The sequence below is a fragment of the Cyprinus carpio genome, chromosome B22 (assembly GCF_018340385.1).
Source record: "Cyprinus carpio isolate SPL01 chromosome B22, ASM1834038v1, whole genome shotgun sequence".
Classification (NCBI taxonomy): domain Eukaryota; kingdom Metazoa; phylum Chordata; class Actinopteri; order Cypriniformes; family Cyprinidae; genus Cyprinus; species Cyprinus carpio.
Window position 1 is genome coordinate 20,110,214 of NC_056618.1, and position 16,276 is coordinate 20,126,489.

Here is a 16,276-nt window from a genome sequence, read left to right on the forward strand (position 1 = left end):
GTTGAGAAGGATAATTACCTGGTGGAATCCTAAGTAATCCTGGATGGTGTGAGAACAGTAGAAAATGATCCCCTCAGCAGTGACCACCAACACAAAGCCATCGAGAGCCTGTGACCATAAACAAATGAACGAAACAACACAGGAAATCAAATTATTAATTTATTGGTCATAAAGATATGGAAGCCTGTTTCTGCCACAGAATAAAAAACAGAAAAGGTGTAAAAAAAAAAAAATCTTTTTTTTTTAAAATCTCAATTCGGAAAGATTTAAGCTCAGAATTCTGAGGAAAAAAGTCAGAATTGCAAGATATAAACCCAGAATTCTGACTTTTTTTTTTTTTAACTTTTTTTCTACAATTACATCTCGCAATTCTGACTTTTTTTCCCTCTGAATTCTGAGCTTACATCTTGCAATTCTGAGTTTATATCTTGCAGTTCTTCAAAAAAAGTGAGAATTGTGAGATATAAACCCAGAATTCTGACTTTTTTTTCAAGTTTACATCTCGCAGTTCTGACTTTTTTCCCTATTCTAAAGCTACATCTCTCAATTCTAACTTTTTCTGCAATTTCTGAAAAATGTCCAACAGTCATTTGTTTAAGTTATAGTCATAAACTGAAACAAAATTCAACTGAAAGGAAAGACATTTTTAAATTCCTTATATGTGCTTACAAGTACAGTTATCAGAGTGCACTAGCATATGCCATCTTGTTCTGTGTGTGTTTTTTTGTAGAGGGGATTTTGGAGCTCATCACCATCTGGTGGGCTCTAAGTGTGGATCTGTGATTATGGTAATCTGACACATCCACAGACAATACAAAAACAAGTGTGTATGTCTACACTGTGGAGTCACTGTACAAATCCACCATCAATAAAACCCTCAAGCACTGAGTGAGACAGTCAAATAAGTATGTTGGTATAATTTTTCACTTTTTACAAGTACCCGGTTCTTTTGAGAACATCGGTAAAAATGTGAAATACATTTATATTTTGAAATGAAATCTAAAATAAAACTAAATTACTGCTAAATTCTGAAACCTAGACTAACATTATATGTCAATATCATGGGATTTTTTTTTACTATAAATACCACAGCATAGAAAATGATTCATTCACAGATTCACAGAGAAGCCCTAAAGTGCAACACTGTACTTCGGTCTGAGTGTAAATAAGGGCTCTCTTAAAATCCTATGAATGTTTCATTTAGGCTGTGCTTGTGTTTGTGTTGCAAACATTTTCTAAATGCAAACTGAACCCTTTAACCTAAAATGATATGATAAGGCAACAAGCAATAAATCACTCTCAAGCAATCTCTTCCACTTTAATCTGTGATTGTTTTTGCCAGATAACATGTACATAATGTGCTGCAGAGTAGTAACATCAACAAATAAGCCTCAAGAATTGCTGCGCATTGTGTTAGTGCATTACCCCATCATGAACGGTCCAGCAGTTTATGGGGTTATATCTTCCAATGTCCCTCTCATTTGCCTGAACATCTGCATTGTATACTACCACACACACACACATTCATACATGCACACCTGGTCTAAACACACTCAGAAAACATGGTCGAGTAGCAGCGCTCAGTATAAATATTTCGGCTTGTTGGTTGGCAGAACAGCCCACACAGTGCTCTTGCGGTCCGGGGCAGGAGGGGGAAGGAGGATGGTAGTCAGGAAGCATTATTATCAAATATGTACCACTGCATCATTCACAGTCCAGCACACACAACTATACACAACACAGGGGAGAGAGAGAGAGAGCGAAAGAGAGAGAGAAAGAGAAAAAAAGTATGAGGTAGAGTATGAAGCAGAGAAACAACAGAGCTGAGGTAGATAGAGAGACAGATAGATAGATAGATAGATAGATAGATAGATAGATAGATAGATAGACCAGATAATAGGAGGGAAGGAAGTGAAGCAGGGAAGGAAGGAAGAAAGGTAGAGGAATGAATCGATGGAAGGAAATAAGGTAATAAGGAAGGAAGAAAAAAGGAAGATAACAGGATGGAAGGAGCACGACGGGGGAAAGTAAAGAAGAGATGGATCAATGAATGGAAAAAAGGAAGGAACAAAGGAAGGAAGGAACAAAGGAAGGAAGGAAGGAAGGAAGGATGGAAGTAAGGCATGCATCGATAGAAGACAGAAAGAAAGGAAAAACAGACTGGAAGAAAGGAAAGAAGAAATAGGAGTAAAGAAATGAAGGAATAGACATAAAGGAAGAAGCAAGGAAGCAAAGAAGGAAGAAAAGAAGCATGAAATAGACAGGAATGAAAGGTAAAGGATAATTAGAATGGGAAAGCATGTGTGATGGAATGAGAACACAGACGTGAGTGGACAGGTGTTTCACAGTTCTTAGACACCAGATGGACAGAGCAAAACTTTCAAAGTAAAAAAAAAAAATACTTTTACCTCTTATTTTATCCTTCCTTTATAATACATGAGAGCTCTATCTGTGCATTATTCATGCTTAAGTGTCTGAAACAAGAACAAGGCTGGGCAGAAATAGCCTCTCCTCTTTTCTCCTCTTCTCCTCCTTCTCGAGGACATTGTTTAAAACGTCTCTTTATAACATGCTATGAAGGCACATGGACGCCATACACACACACACACACACACACACACACACACACACACACACACACACACACACACACACACACACACACACGTGTGTTTGTTCTTCTGACCTGTAGTAGGAGCTCTCCTTCATGCAGCCAGCCGTCAACCAATCCCATTGCTTTACTGTTGTCATGGTTATTGTTGTTTGCTGACAAACCATTACAGCTGTGGTTTTTCAGAGCGACTGTTGACAGAAAAAGAGAAAGAAAGATTTACATAATGTATTTTGTACAACTATAGTTAGTAGTGTTAGTGAAGCACTACACACTTAAACAAACCACTAATGCTAAGCACTGAACCTCTTTGTTCAACTAGTTCACAAAATCATCATTTTATGCAACAGTGGACCGAATATTGCAACAGTTTATGAATATTATCTCTCAAGTGGACCATTGACACTCCCGATTGAGATTGTAGATAGCGTGTTAATGGTCCATTTGAGATATAGGTGGCGGTAATGCACTTATAAGTCTGCGATCCGCCATATAGCCACAAGAAGAAGATGATGCAGGCTGCTGTGAAGCGCGTTCACAAGAGTTCTAACAGTTCGGACATTGCGTGAAGAGGTAAAAAAACCCCCAATATAAATACTGTTCAGTTTCTTTCCCAGACCGATCGTTTTGTGACTTTACACATCAATGTATAGTCACGAGCCACAGGGTTTAATTTGGATTTTTCTGTGGATGTTTTTTTTTCTCTCATAGGTTCTGTGATCATTGACAAGCATTGTAGACTGAGAGACTGCAACGGCTGAAGTTAAAGAATCCTAATTTGTGTTCTACTGAAGAAACAAAGTCACCTACATCTTGGATGCCCTGGGGATATACAGATAAACATCAAATTTTCATTTTTGGGTGAACTATCTCTTTAAACAAACAGAACAATTATAGCGCCACAGAAACACACCCTGCATTCCATTCGGAAGGGCTCATCAATATGCCCTAATCCCTTCAAAAGGTTTACCCTCTAGGAGGGAGAACTTCGAAGGGATGAAGGGTATAGGGGTCAAATAAATGATTTTTTTGGAACGCACTTCTGCGTCATCTTAATGAGAAGATCAAGGAGGCACCTTTGTCGGACATTTTGTTCACTGGTTGACCCCAAAACATCTTTAATGTTAAATATAATGTATATCTGTATTTGTAATGTAATATGTATTTGTATTGTAAATTGTGTCTATGTATTTGAATGGACTGATAAAAATAGCTGTAAAGTATAATGTCCTTTTGACCAAAATAATGTACCAAATCTAACTTCTATAAATATTACAGTAGTATAGAAAAAATACTATACATACATTTATAGGTGAAGTCGAACTCTGTGAATCCAAACTTCCCTGTGCAAAGGATCATGGAGGCCCTTTGAAGTGGACAGTTTTTTTGAGCACTTTGGTTTGGAAGGACCCTTCAATATGGCAGCCATGATTGTTTTCACTTCGAAGTGCCCTAAAGAGGGCGATATATCTCATTTGGAACGCACTGAGAGGAGGCAAAAGCGAGGCTGCAGAGCCAGCACTAGTGAGACTATGGAAGCGGCCACACAAACCGCCGCTCCCAAATATTTTCCTTAGCAATGCGAGATCCCTCGCTAACAAGATGGATGAACTGAAACTACTGGTTGCATTGATCAACGTGGTTAAGGACGGTTGGATTCTGCTCTTAACAGAGACCTGGCTTCATTTATCTATTCCAGATATAGCTATCGAGCTAGCAGGCCACACAGTGCATCACTATGACAGGGCCAGGGACTCCAGTAAGAGCAGAGGAGGGGGGTTATGCACTTATGTGAACAACAATTGGTGCACTAACACCGCAAATGTAAACAGTCACTGCTCCCCGGACTTGGAGTTTATAGCCCCTTTCACACTGCGATTCCGGCAAATACACGGGTAATGTGTCCCGGCATTTGTACCCGGGTTGCTAGATTTTGCACTTTCACACTGCCAGTGATTACCCGGAATATGTGCGTGCGTTCACACACAACCCGTAAAGGTCCCGTAAATACACGTGATATCAGGGTGTGACGTGTAATGTACGAGTCGAAAATGCTAGGCACGTTAACTTTCACTGAAGCTGGTGAACGATCTCAGCTTCAGCGCGGAAAGTAAGGAACTAACTGATCTCTGCTTCGTTACAGTTTGCACATATTTTACCGTCGCGAACGCTGATCTGCCTTCAAAACACGCTAAAAGAGTCGCGCGATAACGGGCGTCATCACTACGACACGGCATTAGTTCTGGCTTTTGTTCACACAGCTCTCGTTCTGGGACTGAACCCGGCAATGTTACTAGGTCCCCAACCCGGGTTCAATCCCGGAATCAATCCCGGGACGTGTTTGCTTTCACACAGAAGTCGACCCGGCAATGTTCCTGCAATTTGCTGGGTCCGACGTGCAGTGTGAAAGGGGCTTATGACTATTAAATGCTGGCCCATATATCTTTCTCTGGAATTCACTGTTGTTTTGATAACTACTGTGTATATACTACCAGATGCTAATGCTAGCTCGGCTCTTGGACTTTTACATGATAACATTAGCAGTCAGCAGAGTATGTATCCTGAGGCTATTCACATTGTTGCAGGGGACTTTAATCATGCAGATTTAAAGGTAGTGCTCCCTAACTTCCATCAGCACATTAAATGTGTTACTAGAGGAGCAAATACACTGGATAAGTCCTACTCAAACATTAAGCGGGGCTTCAGGGCTAAGCAATTACCACATCTGGGCCAGTCAGACCACATGTCCCTGCTTTTAATTCCAGCTTAAACCCTCTATAAGAAAGAGTGTTTCTACCACATTCAGAACTGTCAGAACTTGGCCTGCAGGTGCCTTTCTTGAGCTGCAGGACATTTTCGACTCAACAAACTGGGATGTTTTTAAACATCAGGATTTGGAGCAGCATACAACAGCTGTCCTGGCCTACATTAGGTACTGCATGGACTCTGTTACAGTGGAAAAACGCATCCAGGTTTATCCTAACAAAAAGCCTTGGATGACCAAAGAAGTGCAATGCCTGCTCAGGGAGAGGAACGCTGCGTTCAGGGCTGGTGATGAGGAGCTGTACGGTGCGGCCAGAGCCAAACTGAAGAGAGGAATCAGAGTAGCTAAGGCTGCACACAGGAGGAAGATTGAGGATTGCTTTCATAACAACAACTATACGGAGGTGTGGAAAGAGGTACAGTACATTACCAACTACAAACCCAGCAACCTCTTGGCTGATGGTGGTGACACGTCGCTGGCAGAGAAGCTGAACCACTTCTTTGCCTGCTTTGAGGTTGTGTCACCAGAGGAAACCACACTACATCCATTAACACACAGCAGCCATATCTCATAGTGCAGGAGCACGAGGTGAGACACACATTGAGGAAAGTGAACCTAAGAAAAAGCTGTGGGACCCGATGGCCTCCCTGGACAGGTGCTGAGGGAATGCACGGATCAGCTGGCTGGGGTCTTTACTATGATCCTTAACCAGTCCCTGTCCCAGGCCGCTGTACCACTCTGCCTGAAGTCTGCTACAATAGTCCCACTTCAAAAGAAGACTGTCATCTTTTATGATTATCGCCCAATAGCACTGACACCTGTTATTATGAAGTGCTTTGAGAAACTGGTTCGGACTTACATCATCTCACATCTCCCACCCGGGTTTGACCCATACCAGTTTTCCTATAGAGTCAGTAGGTCCACAGAGGAAGCCATAGCAAGAGCCCTCCACACTGCTCTGTCCCATCTGGAGCTGCAGGGGAACTATGCTCGGCTGTTATTTGTAGACTTTAGCTCAGCATTTAACACCATCCTCCCTAACATGCTAGTGTCGAAACTGTCAGATCTGGGAATATCTCACTCCATTTGTCTTTGGATCAAGGACTTCTTACTGATCGTTCACAGAGGGTAAAAGAGTAGGCTCTCGCATTTCCTCAGCTCTCAGCCTCAGCACCGGCTCTCCTCAGGGCTGTGTGCTGAGCCCCCTACTGCACACCCTCTACACACATGATTGCACCCCTGTCCATGCCAGTTACACTATAATTAAGTTTGCTGATGATACCACCGTGGTGGGGCTCATCTCTTGGGGGGACGAGTCCACCTACTGGGATGAGGTGGAGCAGTTGTCTGTGTGGTGCACAAAAAACAACTTGATCTTAAACACCACCAAGACCAAGGAGCTGATAATTGACTTCAAAAGGAAGAAAACAGACATTCAGACTCTTTTCATCAGCGGTGACTGTGTGGAGAGGGTCTCAGATTTCCGGTTTCTGTGCATTCACATAGAGGACAATCTGACCTGGAGTGTCAACACCACTGTTATCATAAAGAAGGCACAGCAGAGACTGCATTTCCTGAGAATACTCAGGAATTACCAGCTCACACAAAACCTGTTGGTGTCCTTTTTACCATTGCTATGTTGAGAGCATTCTGATATACTGCATTTATGTGTGGTTTTCTAGCTGCACTGCTGCAGAAAGGAAGGCTCTCCAGAGGATCGTCACCACAGCCCAAAAGGTAATCGGTTTTCCCCCTCTCCAGTGGATCATTGACACTCTATCTACAATCTCAATTAGGAGTGTCAATGGTCCACTTGAGAGATAGGTGGCAGTAATGCACTGCGATCCACCGTAAGACAAGAAGAAGAAGACGTGTCAGGCGCCGGCTGTTGAGAACGCGCTCAGGACAGTATACGATATGAATACTGTTCAGTTTCTTGTACAGACCGATCGTTTCGTGTCTTTACACATCAATGTATCGTCATGAGCCGCAGGGTTTAATTTGCTTTTGTTGTTTGGACTCTCAAAGCCGTGATTCCCATCCACTTACATTATACGACTGACAGACTCAAATGTTCAAAGTTAAAAGTTAAAATTTTTGGGTTGTGTTCTACTGAAGAAACAATGTCACCTACATCTTGGATGCCCTGGGGGTAAGCAGATAAACATCAAATTTTTCAAAATTTTGGGTGAACTATCCCTTTAAATGGAATTTAAGGAAAACCATACTTTCTTCTACATGGTATTCAAAACGTGCTCTAAAAATGAGTCTGTGCTGTTTTCATCTTGGCCAGTAATGGATTTGCTCTGTGTGGCCCTCTCTCAGGACAAGACAAACTCTTTTGAGCATTAGTGGAGGAACTGACCTACAAACCACAAGGGAAATAGAGAGAGACAGGCCAGGCCGTGATATGGAAAGCTTTTTCACTGGCAGAGAGAAAGAGAGAGACAGAAAAAGAAAGAGGAGGCATTTTTCACTTGTGAGAACATTAGTGGAAAACGCATTTGGGCACAGTGAGAGAAAGGCCACTTCGCTCTTGCTCCTAACGTCTAGCAACGACATAAGCAAATGTGTCATATTTTATTAGCATTTTGTGGCTGATATTAAACCTGTGAAGTGCTCAGCAAAGTTGCGAACAATTGTTTGTTGCTATTGTCCAAAAATGTCCACAATAGCTGAACCACTATTTACACCAATTATTTCCATAACCAAAAACTCACTCAAGCAAATGCTTCTAGATGTCATGAAAACTAATTCTGATGATTACATGTGGCTCCTTTTATTCTCCTTCAGCAACCTCTGACCCTTTTAATAGTCCTGACGCATGACCTGTCATGACCCCTGTTGAGACATGATGCAATGAGTGACAAAGAGGTTGCCGTTATTCCTTGAGACATGAGGACGCATATTTTAATGAACATAAAAATATCTATATTATTATAATTTTTTTTTAATTTGTTAAAAAATAAAGACTTAAAATAATTGACATAATTCATCTGGACAGGTTAATCACTTCATAATAAAGCGGTTCGACAACCACTGCTTTAGTGTGTTTCCCATTTACCCTTCAGAAACCTATCAATGTACTGTGCTGTAGCGTGAAATAAGCGCGACCAATGTCAGTGTTTACATACGCCATGGGTGTCAAACTCATTTAACCCCAACTCATTTGAACTTTGAACATGCGATTACATTTATTTCAAAACATTTCAATAAAATGCATTTCAATATCATTCTCTTTGTTATAGGTAAAGGTCTGTAAAAGGGAGCAAAGCTGTGCTGTGTCTTTTGTTTCGTGAGGAAGATAAAATGAGAGAACAAGAAAGGCATCGAGAGAAAGACGCTATGTTGGGTATAAAATATTAACTCTCTATCCAGAGCGGCATGTCACGTGTTGATTACATCACGGAGGCAGATGTGGATGTCTGCGAGCGGCCCGAGGGATCGGGAAGATCAGGAGACATTTTGCTGGGCCCGGCTGAACACAGCACTCGGGATAGAGAGCGACAGCCAGCAAACGATAAAAACATTACAACTTGCTCTCATTTTCACACACACAGATGAACGACTCGCAAGTAAAAGAGTCACACTAGCTCTCCTTTTCACTCCCTCCCCCTTCTATCCCTCTTTCTTGGCAACATCTCAGTCATTTGCTGCTAAAAATTCCAAAAACACCCAAACACATGCAAAACTGTTAAATGCTAATGTGTGCTAAACTCACTCATATCGCTAAAACACTTACAAAACAAGCAAGCAAAACACATCAAATTGGGATTGTAAAAACATTACTACCACATGCTATTTCACGTTTTCTTGAATTTGTAGATGGTATTATAAAAGAATTTGCTAAAAATGTCGCTGTTTGGTTTTAGAATCAGTATACAAGGTTTCTGTAGTCCAACACTGTTTGCATGCTAGTCACATTAACACTCATGGCTAAAAAGAAACTAGATGTCAGAATTAGATGTCAAACCGTCATTTATGATAGCATCAGTCTTGCATAATTAATGATTTATTCATGAAGGGGTGAAATTGTGTCAGAGGGCAAAGCAAATGACCTCAATAACAGGAAGTAAGTTTGAAAACAGGAAGAAATGGCTACTGAATCATTAAAGATTTACACATAATTAATTTTCATTCACAGTTTTAATTTAATCTGCAATAGATGAGCATTTTTAGATGTCCTGGTACACCTATTGATATATATATATATATATATATATATATATATATATATATATATATATATATATATATATATATATATATATATATATATATATATATATATATATATAGATTCATGGTTTTTAGAGAAAATATGCATACAATATTTTAATCCATTGACAGCTGCAAAAATTAAATAAAATAAGCAAAAAATTTCCAGCTAGAATGTTTAAAGTCAAGTCTAGAGAATGTCTAGAAAATTTTATTAAATATTTTAAATTGGCTGACAGCCGTAAAAATTTAAATAAAATGAAAGAAAATGATAAAAAAAGCCTAACTAGAAGAATTATACATAGAATAAAAGTGCATGAAATAATTTAATTGGTTAACAGCAATAAAATTAATTAGAAGAACTTAGGTTAACTAGAAAAATTATGTGTAAAATAAAAATGCATGAAAAAAAATCATTAAATATTTGGCTGACAGAATAAAAATATAAAATAAAAAATCAACAATAATAAATAAAAATAATCATAAAGAAGAATTACTCATGAAAAATGCATTCCATCATCCCTTCAACAGGGTTTCAGTCTGACAGCTGCACTCTACACTAAACGCAAGTGAACAACATCTGTCTCCTTTACTAAAACACTGCAGAAAGCCAGCTGTAGCCACCACACACACACATACACAGTTCAAAAACAAGTGTGTACATCCCTCCACTGGATTCCTCAGTGGATCCTCTCCACTGGATGGGCTCCTAATTGTGTGTGTGTGTGTGTTTACAGTATGTGTGTATAAATCTGGTCCACATTCCGATCTATTGTAACGTCAAACAGAGACAGCAGTGAGCGGAAAAACCAAACATAGACATATTACTTCACTGATACTTATTTAATTACCCTAGAAAAACAGCAACACACTCCTGTTTTTACTGCTGTAATTACCCTAGAAAAACAGCAACGCACTCCTGATTAAAATGAAACTGTTTGTAGGCTGCACTTAAGCTTACTAGGATGCAAGAAGGACATTCATTCAGTGGCTTTTAGAGATGCAAATGCATCCATATTTGAATTAATTGATAGCCCTTAAACTTAATAATACATAAATTAGCCTACATTATTACTTATATCAATTGACATGCATTCACAGATGTTTTAAATCAATTGATAGCCCTAAAATAATAAATAAATAATATATGAATTAGCATAACTGTAGATTTTTATTGAATTCAACTGATGTGCATTCACAGATCTACTGTATGTACTGTATATCAGATATATAATCACAATGAATTTCTTTAAAAAAATAATAATACATCAAATAAAAAAAGAAGTAGAATAAATTGATAAATCGTAGATACTACATGCCAAAGATTTGATAAAACCCTAAAATGTTGAGCGTTTCCGCTTATTTATCCTGACTAGCACCGTTCACACAGTCAATAAACAGTTTAGCAGGGTCAAAGAATAAAAAGGGTCCAAAACAGTGTCAGTTCCCACGCTGAATCGAGCTGTAAAGATGTGAACCTTTTGTTTTATATGATACATCACAGATGTTAAAGTACTCCAGTAACAAGGTGCGAAAAGAATGTTTTTCATTCCATTAAATCCAACTATTGGGTTCATAAACTTGTATTTGTCGAAATCACCATGGTATCCGACCTATAAACAGATCAAAGTTGAAATATCTTCATCGGCCTTGACCAGGGAGCGTTTAGCTCGTCAAACAGAGACATACTCAGCCTGTCCAAATGAATGGACAATTGACCTCAGATGTAAACGGAATTTCTGTTCTGTGGCAATTCAGCGAATCTGATTACATCACAGCTCACATCATTCCTGGAAAAGCAGATGAGCAAACAAAACCGCACAGAAATATTCACAAGAGGAGATCTATGAATTAAACCCTTAAATAACGATGATAAATTTCATCCAAGTAGACCTTTTAGGATTTTCTCTGTCAGTAATTGTTTTTCACATCCTAATTGTGTCATTCAGGAGGTTATTTTCGAGATTATTTCACCAAGATGGCCGTCATGATCATTAAAGTGAGTCAAAATAGCATGTAGCTTAGCATTAGCGTAACACATCATTCTCTAGCTAGAATTTAGGCATCAAATTTAGTACCTTAAGACAAACAGAACAGAACTATACACAATGTATTACAAACTATCCTTATTAAAAACAAACGACAGCTGTAGAGGAGCCAAAAGACACAAAGTACAGTCTAGCGCTTCAATCCAAAGATGTCTGTCCTGAAATTTATACGACTGAGCTTAGGTTTAGCTGTCTTTAGTTGTGCCAAACCAGCTAAAATAACCAGCGCGTGAGCTCATATTATGATCATAACACTAAATTATCTAAAAAAAGTCATGTGAAAACAGTCCACAGTACAGTTATGTTTTCCCTGCTGTTTTTAAAGTATGAACATGTGGAACAAATTTAAGGAATTATTTGATCTAAAGGGCTTCTTTATTTGCTGGGAAAGACTATTTGGACTAGAGAATGGCCAATATTACAGATTAAATATGGAAATAATAAATGTAAAAATAAAATAAAATGTATTATATTAAAAGAATTGCTGCCAATGTGGTAATAGACTCTAAGAATTAAAATAGATACTCATGAATAAATAAGTAAAATTATTTATAAAATGTATAATAAATATAATAATTCAACCTCTATTCAAATATATTTTACGTTTTTTTTCAGTGAATAAAAAAGATTTTTTGAGTATACATTTTACAAGAAAATACTATTTCACATTTAATTCGTTGTAATTGTGTGTGAAATTTACTAGCCATTTCTGAGTAAAAAATTGTTTGCACATAATTTTTTTTAATTACATTTTTAAATAACTATTTCATTTCTTGACATTCTCTTTATAAAATCAATAATAAAAATGATTTATTATACAATGAATAAATTCAGAAATATGAATACTTTTTAATTAACATTAGTACAAATACATGTGACACACAACACAGTGTTCGAAATGGTTTTGATGTGCACCACTGTAATGCCACAATCATAGTACTGTACAGACCTGGAAAAACTTGTGCCCAACATATAAACGCAGCTCTGATAATGTAAAATAGTTTTTTTTTTTTTTTTTGGTGATTACATATTCAAACAGAAGTGATTGTGTGTGTTAGGAATGTCCTCATACTAATTCAACAACAGCCGTGCTTGATTAAGAAAAACACATTCATTTTCCTCTAAGCTGCTCACGGAGCTCCGTCCACGATACTAACTCCACCAGCTCTTTTTTTCTGATGTAAAGCAACCTCACCTCGTTCAGCCATGGGTTCAAGAGTTCACTGCTGCCAGACTGTTTTTGCAGGCCCTCTTTCGTTTCTGCCTTGCCCTCCCTGTTCTCTCGCTTTTCAAAGGGATCTCGGCATGAATGTAAGTGGATTAGCTCTAGAGTTGTTCTACCAAAACACTTTCATCTGGCACTATTCGATTGTGGCTCGTCGAGACACGGAAGGCAGGAGAGAGAGATGAGGCGTTATGACTGGTGGTAGAAATATAGAGTCAGACAGACAGACAGATTTAAATTTAAAAGGCAAATTAACTCCATAACCTCTTAAAACTGGGATGTCAGTCAGTCTGAGAGGTTAAACTCCACCGTCTCTGAACAAACCCAGTTTTGTTTGCCGTTCTTTGTGCAATTCACCCTTTTAGTAGCTTAAGGGCCCCAAAGGGTCAACGCAAGTGTGTTAAACAGTAGAGCGCTTCCTGACACACAAACACTAATCCCAGATAAAGACCCACCTAAAAGGCGAACCACCGTACCAACACTGCGAAAGGAAACGGCCACACTTTCTTGAACTGAAGAGGGTCAGTCTAATTCATCTCTCACCGTGGAGGAAAGTCTGGCTATTGTATGATTGGCGCGCCTAACAACCGGCGACAAGTGAATACAAAAGGACAATGAGGAAAAAGTGTGCCAATTCAGTCAATTCAAGAAAGCTCTGGGCATGATGGCACGAGAACTTATAAATAGCATATTAGGACTACAGAAAGTATCCTCATTGCAAAAAAAATAAATAAAAATAAATAACATTAAAATCAGAAAATTATCCAACTAAGATTGTTGGAAAAGGCCCTCAAAACAATAACTGAAATGATTAAATAACAGCGAAACACAACCACATAAGGGATATTTAACAGCTATAATAATAATAAAAAAAGTTGCTATCAATTTAACATGCTCATTTAATATAAATTTGTCTTAAATATTGCTAAAAAAATTATATGATATAAAATGTATATTAATATGGAAAATATATATGGTATAAAAATATGACATAAAGCATAAAACATCTATATATTATATAAATTGTTAATATTAAATACTACTAATATTAATATACTGTACATATCAGATTTAATTTGTTACAAATTATTTGATTTAATTAATAAATTACATAATAAAATAAGTAAAATAATAATTAATTAATATTAATAATTATATATATAATATATGAGTAGTTATAAATAGCTAAACTGAATAAATAATAATTAATAATACCCTGTGCATTATTTTATTAATGATGATTTAATTATTACTATTAATTATGAATAGTTTATATATATATATATATATATATATATATACACACACACACACACACACACACACACACACACACACATATATATACTTTATATAAATCAGCATATATTTAATTTGCTTAAACAAAAAAAAAATTTAAAACCATATTTAATTCTACTTTAAAAACCACATTTACAAAAAAACAAATAAAAAATTTGTTATTAAACAAAAAGAAAAAAACAATTCAACATCCAATATGCCTTCTTGAAAAATAAGGTTGACATGATTTCCAAACATCAAATCATGGAAATCCGTGTTGGCCAATCTTTGTTTAAAAAAAACAAAAAAACATTGATGTTTGGAAGTTACTATTATATAACTTTCTGGAATTTCTTGTGTTTTCAAGGCAAGGAAAAAAGCTTTTGCTTCCACTGCAGAAGCTGCACAAAGTGTGATATAATCTGCTGTATAAGCAGTAACAACTAGTCAAAGATCGCAGAGGATGTTTCGTGGGAAAAGCGATCAGAGGCTGGTTTTGGCAGGGTGGCTGGTGATTAGAGCAGAGATCTTGTAAAGCAGGATGCTAACCCAGCCCTTTTTCATTTTGACAGATTACTTTACTGAGAAAGAGAGGGCAATATAAATCACAGGAATACCTGCTAGTGTTCAACTCAAATCACTGCCAAATTCAACTGTACAATGATGATTAAATTTAATTAGCCCAAATTAATGGGCTGCCGTGTAAATGAAAATGCCACAAAATCGATAAATAACTTTTCCGCTTGACATAGGCCATAAGAGTTACGACCACAATATCTTGATCAAGAGCTATCCACCTTGTTTTTCAATGCAGAAGTAAGCCTTTTTCTGTGAATGTGTGAGACTTCTGGTTCATTAGCTGCTGTAGAAAAATAACGAACTATAAGAATAAAAAACAAAACAAACTGCAAAACAAACCACACTACAAATAAATAATATAAATAAATAACAAGATAAAACATTACAATAATATGGTAATAAACACCAGTTTGCAATATCAAGCAGCTAAAATAGCTGGAAGCGGATGACACCGGAAGTCAGAAACATTAAATTCACAAATGGCCGCACCCACTCTTACGGGAAAAATAAGGTGGATAGCTAAATGAGAAATAACGCTGAAACTGCGTCCCTAATCGGAACCATTCACATAAATGTGATAATCCCTTAAATACACATACAATCACAGCGTTGTTTGTCAACATGTATTTTAAGCCAAAAATTAAAACAACATGGCATTGTTGCGGCATCAAACTAAACAGACCACAGGCATCTGATTCTGTGAAAACATTTCATGACACAATGAATCATTCTGTTCGGCACTAATGAATGCTGGCAGGACATCGATGGCTGTTTTTGTTGCGTGTTTAATAAATGTCATAACCATAAGCTTTCCATAAATCAGCAGAGACCTGCCAAGATGGTGTACACAGTCCACTATCCATCATTGCGTAATTAATGCCTCACTTGCTCCTTTGTTTTTATATGTATCAGACTTCCCATGATGCCTTGGTGCAGCCCTTATGAGACAGGAGAGAGGCAATTTTTTTATAACAAATTAGGTCTTTTTATGCTCTTCAACAAGTCATTCTGACACGTTTTTGGGTTTTACTGTGCATGTTACAGTTCGCTAGTCTTGCATTCTGATTTAGTTCACAAATGAACCAAAACTTGGTAACATCCAAGTTAAATTACTCCTGATGCATGTTGCAGTTTTTTTTTTAAGAATACCTTTAGAAAATGGAAAAAGGGTTATTAAAAAAATTATAATAATGTGTATGAGGAAAGATAAAGAAATAAAACAGAGAGAGAGGTGGTAAAAAAAAAAAAAAGTTGATCAAAATGAAGAGCTCTTGTGGTGCCATCTGGTTCTCAATCCTAATTTGTAGGTGTTTGGAATGCATACAAAGATTAAGGCTTGCCCTGTGTGAACCTGGTTAGTGTGTGTGTGTGTGTATTGGGGGAAAATAAATAATAATAAAAAAAATAGAGTGTTTGTGTGTGTTGGGGGGGGGTTTATTTGGGTTCTTCTAGGCGGATATTGGAAATTTCAGTGTTGCCTCAGAACTACTGTAAGTTTTCAATTCCATGTTCAATCATAACATTTTTTATTTTTGTTTAAAAAATAATTTATT

General features: G+C 37.4%; 3 protein-coding genes across 6 annotated transcripts in view; all 3 read right to left on the reverse strand.

Annotated features, from left to right (window-relative positions):
• Positions 1-16,276, reverse strand: part of LOC109082837 (glutamic acid-rich protein-like) — an 848,403-nt gene that overhangs the window by 711,566 nt on the left and 120,561 nt on the right. The window lies entirely within an intron of this gene.
• ahr2 (aryl hydrocarbon receptor 2) overlaps positions 1-16,276 on the reverse strand; it is a 223,353-nt gene that overhangs the window by 149,206 nt on the left and 57,871 nt on the right. The gene's annotated exons all lie outside the window — the stretch shown is intronic.
• ahr1b (aryl hydrocarbon receptor 1b) overlaps positions 1-16,276 on the reverse strand; it is a 35,763-nt gene that overhangs the window by 11,067 nt on the left and 8,420 nt on the right. The window contains exons 3-4 of the mRNA XM_042748578.1: positions 2,687-2,802; positions 19-108 (exon numbers count right to left, since the gene is read on the reverse strand). Coding sequence (XP_042604512.1) covers positions 19-108; positions 2,687-2,802 — 206 coding nt within the window. The remainder of the gene's footprint in view (positions 1-18; positions 109-2,686; positions 2,803-16,276) is intronic.